This window comes from Odocoileus virginianus, chromosome 4, assembly GCF_023699985.2.
Source record: "Odocoileus virginianus isolate 20LAN1187 ecotype Illinois chromosome 4, Ovbor_1.2, whole genome shotgun sequence".
NCBI lineage: Eukaryota > Metazoa > Chordata > Mammalia > Artiodactyla > Cervidae > Odocoileus > Odocoileus virginianus.
In genome coordinates this window covers 51,901,095-51,913,901 of record NC_069677.1, presented here as the reverse complement: position 1 = coordinate 51,913,901, position 12,807 = coordinate 51,901,095, and the positions used below count along the sequence as shown (strand labels likewise).

The following is a 12,807-nucleotide window of genomic DNA, read 5'->3' as shown; positions in this document are numbered from 1 at the left end:
CTTATTGCTAACCTTGCAGTCTCCACGACTACTTGCCATCTTGGTGACAAGGTGGCCCTTGCCTAGATCCGGGGATGATGATTTCTAATCTGTTGATTACTAGCCTAACTTGAGAGTTTGCAAGGCACATTGTCCTCGTTTCTTTTTCCATTGCAGAAAAGCTTGACTTTTTAAAAAATGAGCTCACTGTAGCTTGCGAGTCCCTGGGGCCCTTTTGGCGGGAGTCTGGTGGCTGAGCACACAGCCTCACAGCTGGCCTGCATGGGTTCAGATCTCAGCCATACCACACACTAACTGGCTAAGAGCATCAACTCCAAGTCAGACTCCTAAGGTTCAAATCTCAACTTCATCACGGATTAACTTGGACAACTGACTTGTCTGTGCCTCAGTTTCCTCAACTTTAAAATGGTGATAACAGCCCATCTTCATACAATTATTTTGATGATTATAAGAATAAGTGTTCTTTTAACACAGTAAATAAGAATTCTGTTATCTGTCATGTAAGGATTGATATCAACATAGAAAAGCTTGTTTGACACTTGTTTCATTTCATTAATTAGAAAAGAATACACTGAAGGGATGATTCAGCCAGAGCAGCAGTGACTTGTATGGAATTAATTAGAACTTAATTTTTCTTTGGCAAATTTTAATGCTTTCTGCTAAATTTATTAAGTGATAATCTCTTAATGCTATTTAGCAAAACTTTGGAGACATGTTTTTAGTATTGCTCTCAAAATTCTTTTAAATTAATATAGTTGAGCTACCAGGAAGAAGAATACTTTGAGAACATAATTCAAAACCTGAAGTTTGGCCAAAACAGACAACTAAAGAAGCTTCGAGAAAAGGTGGACAAGGATGAGTATGTATATTTCAATTTTCTAATATGTTCATTCAGAAGAGGGCCTTTGCTGGATTAAGAACCTGACCTAGAATAATGGTAAAAGGTGGAATGTTCTCTTTCTGTTGAGTACTTCTATGAGCATCTAAGAATATAGGAGGATGTAATCAAAATACAAATTTTTTCCTTAAGGTGTCAGACTACATTTGATTTCTTCTCATGTTATTGTCTGTCCCTTCTACTTTGTTTGTGGACAGAGCTCCCTAGAACACTTTAGTCTAAGCGGTCCTTAGCTCCTTCAAACCTTTGAGTCTATTACTATATTCAGAATTATCATCTACCCTCAGTCCCACCTACCTTTCTATTGTTCAGCCATCCTGCAACTCCGTCCCCTACCTAACTTGTCCAGGTAACACTTCTCTCAACCTTGTGAGAACCAAATCTGAGATATCAAGATTCAGTCGCATTCATAGCTTTCAAATGATCTTAACCTCTGCTTACTGGTATTAGTACATCATAGTAATGATCAGCTTAATGTTTATTTTTCGGTTAAATGGATGTGTTTAAAAATATTTATCAACATACGTGTTTATGCACTTAAATCCCTAGAACTATCTGTGTGGATTTTTTCCTACACAGCTCCAAGAGAATAGGAGATCGTTCAGCACTGGATCGTTCAGTACTGGATACATAGGGGATTTTTCAGTCAAAACTAAATTAATGAGTGAGCAAGTGCAAAGTAAATATACTAACTTGATCTTTGTGGTAACTGACACAATACCATGCTAGTGAAGTGTATGGTTCACTCTTGCATTCCTTTATTCTTCCACTAACATTTATTAAGCGGATATTTTGGAATACGGGCCAAGTCAAGGTGGGAACTGGAAAAATCAAAGGTGAACTTTGATTCAATTCCATTACATTACAATAGTAGAGTATAGGAAAGATGTATTATAATAAACTACCTCCCGGAGGGAAATGTGCCAAGAAAGGGACAAAGTGCAGAAGGACTGTTTGATGACAGAGTGTTCTATTCTCAGTAAACCAGGTACTGGTTGGATAAAATTCCCAGTATGAAAATGCCAATACATTCAATCCCTGTACAACATTTTGGACCCTTCGGGTATTCTGAAAAAGAGACCAATTTCTTTTACTGACCTCTCTGTTTACACTGGAGCAAATGTTATGTTATCTGGTACTTAAAACAGGGCAGCAAATGTCAGAGAATGTTTAGTGTCCCAGGTGGGAAAGAAAGAGATTAGGTACATATGGCTTCTATCATACTCAGTTGTCAAATCCTAGCTCTAGAAATTGACAGAAAGTCATCAAAAAGAATACCTTGTGGAAAAATTTATAATCTGAGAAGCTCCTTATAAGTCTGAATGTTTTTATTTCTTTGCAAAATATAGTTACATACTATATATTTACATATAATAATTGTTAGCACTTTGTAAAATACCTATATACAATTATCATCAAATATTCTTTCTGATGGAGAAAGCAATGGCACCCCACTCCAGTACTCTTGCCTGGAAAATCCCATGGACGGAGGAGCCTGGTGGGCTGCAGTCCATCAGGTCGCTACGAGTTGGACACGACTAAGCGACTTCACTTTCACACACTGGAGAAGGAAATGGCAATCCAGTCCAGTGTTCTTGCCTTGGACACGACTGAAGTGACTTAGCAGCAGCAGCATTCTTTCTGAAGAGAGCTAATATAAGCTGCATCCACCTGACATCAGAATATTTCTTCATAATTTAAAAAATCATTGTTGAATTATTGCTTGATGTTTTCTTTGGAAGTTAATATAGTCCCAGTTCCATAATAATTTTGTAGTGTAGCGTGCAATTTTCACTCCTTTTCATCATATGTGTTGATCTTCTCTGAGTTCTTTTGTCTTTACCACAGATAATCAATAGCAAAGACTGTTTCTAAGATTTAATGAATGTTTTCTCAATAGCATGCACAGCTCAGTAGTACTTTTTGGATCCTTTCCATGAGCCTCTGACAATCAATCACAAGTGCAATATGCCTTTTAAGGTCTTCACTGCCATAAGAGACTAGTTTTTCTTCCTTCCTCATCTTCTACCTGTATGCTGAGTACAGGGTTCAACACTCTTGATTGCACTTTAGATTCACCTGGGGAGCATTTTAAGTACTGCACCCCCTTCTCAAATCAGAATCTTTGCATTGATGTTAATTCCTTTTTATATTGAATCATACTTGCTCATATTCAATATTGTGAAATATTTTTACAAGATGATACCTTTAATTTAGGAATTTTGATTTTTTTAAAAAAAAATTTAAATTTATATTGGACTATACATGATTTGCAATGTGATGTTAGTTTCAGGTGTATAGCAGAGTGATTCAGTTATACATATATCTATTCTTTTTCAAATTATTTTCCCATTTAGGTTATTGCCAAATAGTGAATAAAGTTCCCTGCACTATACTCTAGGCCTTTGTTGGTTATCTACCTTAAACATGCTGCTGCTGCTAAGTCGAGTCAGTCGTGTCCAACTCTGTGCGACCCCATAGATGGCAGCCCACCAGGTTCCCGTCCCTGGGATTCTCCAGGCAAGAATACTGGAGTGGGCTGCCATTTCCTTCTCCAATGCATAAAAGTGAAAAGTGAAAGTGAAGTTGCTCAGTCATGTCCGACTCTTTGCGACCCCATGGACTGCAGCCCACCAGGCTCCTCCATCCATGGGATTTTCCAGGCAAGAGTACTGGAGTGGGTTGCCATTGCTTTTTCCAATCTACCTTAAATATAGCAGTATGTATATGTCAATCCTAAACTCCTAGTTTATCCCCCTCCCCCTTTCCCTTTTGGTAACTATAAGTTTGCTTTCCCTTTCTTTTTTTCTTTTAACATATTTATTTATTTATTTGGCTGCACTGGGTCTTGGCCATGGCATGTGAGATCTAGTTCCCTGATCAGGGTTGGAACCCAGGCCCCCTGCATTGGGACCACAGTGTGTTAGAAACTAGACTGCCAGGGAAGTCCCGATACAAGTTTGTTTTCTATCCCTGGGTCAGAAAGATTCCCATGGAGAAGGGCATGGCAACCCACTCCAGTATTCTTGCCTGGAGAATCCCATGGACAGAGGAGCCTGGCGGGCTACAGTCCGTGGGTCACAAAGAGTCGGACACGACTGAACACCTAACACTCGCACACACACGGGTTCATCATTCCAGAGCAATTCTTTTCTATCATCTCTGGCAGTTGCGATGATGTTTACTACAAATCCTATCTTAAAAATGCTTATATCCACCAGCTGCTAATTAACTCTTTTATTGGCATGAGGGGATGTGGATCCATCTTACATCTCCATTGTCATGGCTTATTCAGACATTTCTCATTGTTCACCAGAGTGATTACAATATTTGTCCTAATCTTATCAATCATCTCACAGTCAATCTTGAGCTAATTCTCCAGGCAACCACCTTAGAGAGCTTTTAAAAACACAGATTGAGTCATGTTGTTTTCTGATGAAGACCTTTCAATGTGTTTTGCCTATCTCATGAAGCTTGTACAAAGCTCTGCAATCTCCCGCTCCACACTCCAGATTCCCTTGAGTCACCCTACCCCACAGCATTGTCCCAAATCTCCAGCCACAGGAATTAAAAAATTAAAATCGCGACTCCGTCTCTTCCTCCTCCTTATCCCTTACCTTGGACCACTCTTTCTACTCTTGTTCATTTAACAGAAACCTTCACTTAGTATGATTCTTCTTGAGTCTTACCTCCTTACTCATGCATCCCTTACATTTTTCTCTTCACCTTGTCCTTGTATGATACCTTACACATATTTTACTCACAGCGCCAGTATATTATGTTATATTTAGCTGGAATAGCCCTTGTTGAAAGAAAGCAAAAGTCATGTATTTGTATCACCAGAGATTGAACTTTGATGAATAGAATGTGGACCTTCCTTCAATGATGATAGAGTGAATGATTGATAAAATAGTCAATTTGTAACAGTGCTGATAAAGTGAACTCAGCCACTAAAATAAGTACTGATATATCCAAGCATTTCACCATCATTGTTGGTGAATATGTCCAACATGATCTCTGTTTTCTCTGCTTAAGAATTCAAAAAATTGAGAACGTCAGGAAGTCTGAGTGTGATATGCCTAAGTTAATCATTTGGCTCAAAGGACCTCCTTCTGCCCATTCAGGCAGCTGGCAACTGCAAAGGACAAAGATTTAAATTTAAAAGGCTGTTGGTTCATGTGGTTTCTGAGTACTTAGCTGATGTTTCCAAAGTTACCTCAAACATCTTGTTCTCTGGGGACTTAATGACAGTTTGTAAATAACTTCAAGCACATCATGTTATCAAATAGTAATAATGTTAGACTGAAAATGTAATATCCATTGGCAAAATTACTTGGCAAAGTATCTGAAATAATTTACTTTCAATAACATGATTATTCACTTAGAGTCTATGGAACAAACATAAACCTCTAAAAAGAAACAATATACTAGGACAAAATAAAGTGAATTCCTTTTCTTAATTTTAGACTTGACATTGTTTTGTTAGTTTCTCAAGACAGAATTTTCTGTAATATAATTTGGACAGGTAGTGCCAGCCTTGGTAAATTATGACTGTTGAGCATGTGGAGTTGCATTTCATAAACTACAATGACTTATTTCGTTGCTGCATTTTTCTTGCTATTATACATCAAAATAAAAACAAGCTGACAGTAATAGCAGCCAACTCAATAAACATTTTGCCAAATAGCTACAGTGTGCAAAGTACTGTGCTACGTTGCAGAGGATAAAGAGATGAGTAAGACTCAGAGCTAGTAATCTAGTGGAAGAGGAAAGGTGTGTAACAATGAAAGCAGATAAAAGGCGGAGTTGGCTGTTGCGATTATAAGACAACAAGCTGCTAGGATAGCACTTTTTAAGCCCACAATTAAACCTTTACCTATTAGTAAAACTTTCTCTGGAAGGAACATGTCAGCATTTAAATTAATGCTGAGATGAACTAGAGCAAAACAAACAAAATGATTGATTCATTTCTTCTTTATTGCTTCAAGTCCGCTGTTTTTTCTAATCTGGATTTACTGGATGTTTGCTAGTCCCTGAAATAAGTGGTGCTATGGAGGTTGGCGGCCAACAGCTGTGTGGCTCTTTCTGTGTGGTTCTTCCTAAAAGACCAACAGCACCAAAAAGACAGGGGGCTGGTACCACTGTAGTTTTGCCACTGCAGGGAGTTGCTGTCCGTTTTTCAGTGTCTCAGTTCTGCCAGTTACTATCCGTAGCCTTTTAAAAGCCTTGAAGTTTCACTATTTGTAAAATGAGCAGGTTGATTTAGACTGTATAACAACTTTAAGGTTCCTTCCAGCATTAAAATTTTAGGGCCCTTACTGTGAAGTTTTGATAAGAGATAGCATATTAAAAAGCAGAGACATTACTTTGCCAACAAAGGTCCGTCTGGTCAAGGCTATGGTTTTTCCACTGGTCATGGATGGATGTGACAGTTGGACTGTGAAGAAAGCTAAGCACCGTAAAATTGATGCTTTTGAGTTGTGGTGTTGGAGAAGACTCTTGAGTGTCCCTTGGACTGCAAGGAGATCCAACCAGTCCATCCTAAAGATCAATCCTGGGTGTTCATTGGAAGGACTGATGTTGAAGCTGAAACTCCAGTATTTTGGCCACCTCATGCAAAGAGTTGACTCATTAGAAAAGACCCGGGTGCTGGGAGGGATTGGGGGCAGGAGAAGAAGGAGATGACAGAGGATGAGGTGGCTGGATGGCATCACTGACTCGATGGGCATGAGTTTGAGTAAACTCCAGGAGTTGGTGATGGACAGGGAGGCCTGGCGTGCTGCGATTCATGGGGTCACAAAGAGTCGGACACGACTGAGTGACTGAACTGAACTGAACTGAAGATGTTTCAGTCCTTGGCTTTTCCACAAGTGACCCAAGAGAGAAAGACCATATTCTTGTAAGGTAGGGATGTACCTCACTTCTTCCTGAAGTATCTCTTCTGCCTTTTCCCCTTCAGTGATGTTTCTAGACTCAGTTTTCTAATTAAGACTTGTATCATTGAACTTGAATTTCAAGAGAATAGCTATGGAGGATTTCTGTGAAGAAATGAGATGGCCCAGAGGTGGAAAATTGATCAGACTCATCCAGGGTGGGCATTTAGAGTGCTGGAGACTTGCGACACAAGTGACTCTCCATAGTGTAGATGTGTGGGAAGATACGCAATGCAGATAGTCTGACTCATCAAGTGCTACTTAGCCAGAAAGACTAACAGACTCAACCTGGACAAGCCGCTCTGGTTTCCTGTGGTGGTATCTGCCCTGCCGTGCTCATTCTACACCTATGATCATAGATTAAAACATTAAGTTCCACCTACTTAGATTCCCATTAAGATAACAGACTGATTTTTCAACACATTTTTGGATTATAAGTAAAATATATCTTATCAGTAAAAAAAAAAATTGCATTTTAATTAGCACACAAGGAAGCTTTGTTTCAGAGGGGAAAGAAGAGAGAGAGAAGGAAGGCTAATAAGTTAAAGGTTTAAACTGGAGAGCTTTGCAAAAGAAGTCTAGAGCTTGATACCAGTGTGCCCTCTTGAGAGGACAGTGCTCAGATAGCATGTGGCTTCTGGTTGGCTTGAGTCTCCACGGTCTGCCTGGCAGCAGGGCCTCACTGAGGTTACCACCCATCACCCTTCCAGGACGAGAAGAGTCAGCGCTCTTGGGGCTTGAGGGACTCATCGGTATCCCAAGACCTAAATGAGTGTGCATGCCTGTCATGTTCTCAATATTGTGCTAAGCCCTAAAGATGCTTTAAGAACAAAGTATGAAACAAATAAGTGGGTGTGGGACTCCGTGGAACTTAAAAGCTTCTGCCCAGCAAAAAAAATTTAAAGGCAACCTAAGGAATGGGAGAAAATATTTGCTAATCACATATCTGGTAAGGGATTAATCTCCAGTATATATAAGGCACTCCTGTAATTTAATAGCAGAGAAAAAAAACCCCTAATAACCAATTTTAAATGACCCATGAACAGAGAAGCCTGGTGGACTACGGTCCGTTGGGTCACTAAGAGTCAGACATGACTTAGCAGCTGAGCATGCCCCCAAGGATTTGAATAGACATTTCTCCACAGACGTACAAATGGCCACCAGATAGACGGAAAGATGCTCAGCATCACTAATCATCATGCACGTGTGCTAAGTCACTTCAGCCACGTCCAACTCTGTGACCCAATGGACCACAGCCTACCAGGCTCCTCTGTCCGTGAAATTCTCCAGGCAAGAATACTGGAGTGGGTTGGTGTGCCCTCGTCCAAGGGATCTTCCTAATGGTCAAAGGGTCAAACCTGCATCTCTTGTGTCTACCTGCATTGGCAGGTGGTTTCTTTACCACTAGTGCTACCGGGGAAGCGCCACTAATCATCAAGGAAATACAAATCAAAACCCTAGTGAGATATCACATCACTCCTGTCAGGATGACATATTGTTAAATAAATAAGTGAAAAGGCAACAAGTATTGGCAACAATGTGGAGAAATTGGAACACAATTGGTGGGAATGCAAAAGGGTGCAAAAGTTATGGAAGACAACACAGATATTCCTTAAGAAGTTGGAAAAAGAACTGCCATTAAGACTCAGTAATTCTGGGCCTGTAGCCAAACTAATTGAACTCAGGATCTCAGAGAGACATTCGCACTCCTGTGTTCATAGCAGTACCAGTCACAATAGCTAAGATGTGGAGGCATCCTCTTTCCCTCAACAGATGAATGGTTGGAAAAAAACTCTGTGTATACAATGGAATACTACTCAGTATCTAAAAAGAAGGAAATTATGCAGTTATGTGTTGATGAACTTAAGAAAATGTGCTAATCGAAATAAGCCCAGAAAGATAAGTACTGCCTGATTAAGTCAAAGGAGGGAATCATTATTACCAAAGGCTGGGAGGAGAAGGAAATGAGGAGTTATTAATCAACAGGCAAAATATTTCCAGTTAAGCAAGATGAATAAGTTACACCATTGTGCCTAGTGTCAACTATAATGTACTGTTTACTTAAAATATATTAAATGGATAGATCTCATGGTAAGTGTTATTGCCATAATTTAGAAAAAGGACAAGACATGAAACATTGCTGCCTTCATGGAGTCACTATTTCATGAGCTAGACAGACTATTGAATAGACTTGTAATGTCATGTTATGTCATTGCTAAGGGTTATATAGGATGTAAGAGCTTTCAGTTCTTTCCTGAAAGATCACAAGATTATTCTCAGTCAGGAGAATAAACACCAAAATAAAATTCTAACAGAAAAAAAGTCTACCCACCCCTATATGTTCCAAATTGGGAATTTCTCTGAATTTGAGATATCGCTCTCATGAGTACACACATCACGCATGTACACACATACAGAGTTACTGAAGACTAAAGCAGTTGGGTCTTGTTGCCAACTTGTAACCATACACAACCAACTGATGACTTCTAAGAAGAAAATCAATGATTTTGGGGGTTGGTTTGTTTTGGCTTTTTGGTTTTTTTGGTTGAAAGAGGGATCGATTCTCTTATTGTGAGTAGGAGCCTTGGCCCTCACTTCCAAGGATCAGGTGGATCACTCAGAGTGCTTGTTAACAACTCTTAAAGGACCAATTGATTGAGGCTCTTTGGTCCTTCTGTGCTTTTGCCTTTGGATAAAATATTGTACTTCACGCAGCAGTGGGAAGAGCCTGTACTCTGGAGCCAGGGGGCTGAGGTGGAGGGCAGAGAGAGTGAGCATCCCTGAGTTCAGATTCCTGCTCTGCCGCTTATTAACTGGGTGAGCTTAGACAACCACTGTGATACCTCGGAGACTCAATGGTCCCTTTGTAAGCTGAGGATAATAGCATTTACTTTTACTTTGTGAGGTCATTGTTGTGTAGTGTGCTTGCCACGTAACTTAGGTGTTCATTGGACAGTAGCCATCGTTATGATTGGGTCATGATGAGACTTCAGGGTGGTGTATAAGCCAGCATCCTAAAGCCTGTTAGGGTAAGGGGCAGCCCTAAATATGAAATTATGTAAAAATGAGCACTGGGACTTCCCACTGATTAAGACTCTCCACTTCCAATGCAGGGGCCATGGGTTTGATCTCTGGTCGGGGAACTAAGATCCTAAGCACAGTATAGCCAAAAAATAAAATAAATCTTTAAAAAAGATAAAAAATGTGAACACCTTCATTTTAAAGAGGTTAGCAAGGAAATGGCATTGATTTTTGTAATGAAATTTTATGCTTGGTAAAGATCTACATGCTGAAAGTAGGGGATTGATTGGAAGATGAGGGTGTCCTATTTCTCCATAGTTTATATATTCTTTTTCCAGTTGTATCACTAACTCTATAAATAAATTAGGAAAAAGAGTTTGATCTATAATATACCTTAGTTTCTATACATGAAAATTGAGGTATCATCTGTCTTATACGGGTAGTTTGAAAGATGAATGAAAATATATAGAAAACTTTGAAGTCTTGCTGAGGGGATATTAATAAATATAAAGAATTACAGTGGTAATTACCATTACAAATAAGAATTCTCCTTTCTAGAAGTATTTGAGGAAGACAGAGAAAACCATTGTATTGTACTGCTGATTTCAAAGGAATTGCTTCAAAGGCACTAGATGCTGAGAAATTAAATGTTTTCAGGGAAAGGAACATTCATGATTTTGTTGTTTAAAGGTGTTTGTTTTAAAGTTACACATGAACGAGTGAAAGAAGTTTTATTCCACATGTCTTTGCATTCCAGTGGGTCTATTATATCCAAGAGGCTATAGGATCAGGCTGTAGACTTCCGTTTTCAGTTCCCTGGGTAAAACGATGTCCTTTGCTTTCATCTCATCACCACTTAGGTTCCTCAGGGTAATTAAGAGGTGGAAGAGAAACGCACCTGGTCCGCCTCTCCAGGAGATTTCAGTTGTATTTCCCAACTGCATTGTTTGTTCAGCTTTGAGGACCATGCTGCTTACAGTGGCCCTTTGTTCTGCTCTAAGTGCCCTCAGACCAGAAGGAGATTACCTGACAAAACCATTTCTCAGAACTGGAAAGTAAAGTCTGCTCACCTCTTGCATCCCCACCCTGCACTTTATTACCGCACATACCCATGCTTCTGCAGCCACGTAGTGGAGGCAGGAAGATGAGTCACAGAACAGAGTGACATGCACTCTCTCTCAGGTCCAATACCTGCTGCAGGAGATGCTCGTGTCTGGCCTCCGTACTTTAAAGATATCCTCAGGTAACCTGCACTATCCATCTTGTTACTGGACACTTGGTTCTCTCGTTAGTTGTGCATTTTCTCTTTTCTCTGCTGCTATTCAGGGTCGCATTTGTCTAGTTTCCATAAATGAAAGCCTCTCCTGAAACTCTGAGGCTGCATCCAAATCAGAAGATCTTACAGTTTTTGTTATATCACCATTTACTTTAAAAACTATATTCTTTGTCCTTTAATTTAGTTTTTTGTTGTAACATAGTGAGATATTTCATGATTGACCACAAATATTAGACACTGAGTCTGTAACTACTATCATCACTTTAAGATGAAATGATCCAATTACAGTACCTCAAGTTCTGGTCATTCCCAGGGACAAAGTGCCCTGTGCTTTTGGATCTGGATAATTACCCAGGGGTAGTCTGAGGACGCACTGTGAAAGATCTCAAGGAAGAAAAGGCAAACACTACACACTTGGGCTCTGTGAAACTAACCACCATAATTCTAATTTTATGTGAGTGCTCTGTGGTCATAAATAGCTACCTATTTTCTTGAAGGTGTAATTCACAATGGACATTTTAATTTATAAACCTTTCCCTGCTAAGAAGTTACAAACATTGATCAGAGTGCAATTTTAAACAGAAGAGCAGGAAAAAAAAAATCATTAAAACAACAGGTGGGACATTTATTTTTACAAAAGCAATAAACATGAGATGGATAATATAAACTCCATTCGTCTATGTCTGACTTTTGAGATCTGTTGCTATCTGCAATATCAGTTTCCTATATCTAGTTCTGTTCCTCTGTAATATACTAATTTAAAAAAGAAAACATTTTGAATTGGCACCTTTTGTGTTTCATTATTAGTACAGTGCCTGAATGCAAAACCAACAATTTGTATATTATATGTGATTATCCACTAATGTCCATGCAGAGTATATTATCACTAAATCAGAAGTTCAGAACTGAACAACTGAAGCCTAGAAATATGTTAAAGTAATTTTTAAACAATTGAAATTCTAATAAGTACAAGCTATGTATGCATAAAATCTGTTAAGTTGGGGATCATCAGGGAGGAAGAAATTTTCCTCTTCCCTTCCAGGATCTTCTGGCTGGTCTATGAATTAAATTGACATGAGACAGATTAACAGGAGAAAAATCAAGATTTAATACCATGTATACACAAGAGAGACCCAGGAAAACTGAGTAACTTGCCAAGAAGGCTGAACCCCTCACCCTAAATACCATCTTCAGCTAAAGACAAAAGAGGATGTTGGGAATAGTGGTTTGGGACCTCAAAGGGGAGGAAGGCAATTCACGTGAAGATGGAAAATCAGATGTTTGGGAAACGCTTGTTCAGTGGGTCATGCTGTCACAGTGGGGTACAGGGTGGACTCTGATCTCTAGACTCTGTCTGGTTCTCCCACCACATCTGGCCCATATTCTCTGAAGATTCCTCTGGTGATGGCTCTATTTCAGGAACAGGCCTCCTCTACCTAAATTTTTTTAGGCAGTTATGGGACAGGTCAAAGTTTCTTCCTAAGTCTTTTGGGAGATTTGTTTTCATCTCAAAATTATCTTCATGCCAAAGAGACTTTTGGGGGGTGGCAAGTTTTGCTGTCTTGCACGTTCGGAATGTTGATGACACATCAGAAATACCTCTAAAGGCACCACAAGGAACAGTGTTTCTCCTTAGGAGTAGGTCAGCATGTTTCCTGTTTTCTGCCCCTGCCAGATAG

At 39.5% G+C, this 12,807-nt stretch overlaps 1 protein-coding gene across 5 annotated transcripts in view; it reads left to right on the top strand.

Moving 5' to 3' along the window:
• MME (membrane metalloendopeptidase) overlaps positions 1–12,807 on the top strand; it is a 106,381-nt gene that overhangs the window by 67,858 nt on the left and 25,716 nt on the right. For all 5 annotated transcript variants that reach the window (XM_020905836.2, XM_020905837.2, XM_070466557.1 and 2 more), the window contains one exon: positions 756–859. In XM_020905836.2, the coding sequence (XP_020761495.1) occupies positions 756–859 (104 nt within the window). The remainder of the gene's footprint in view (positions 1–755; positions 860–12,807) is intronic.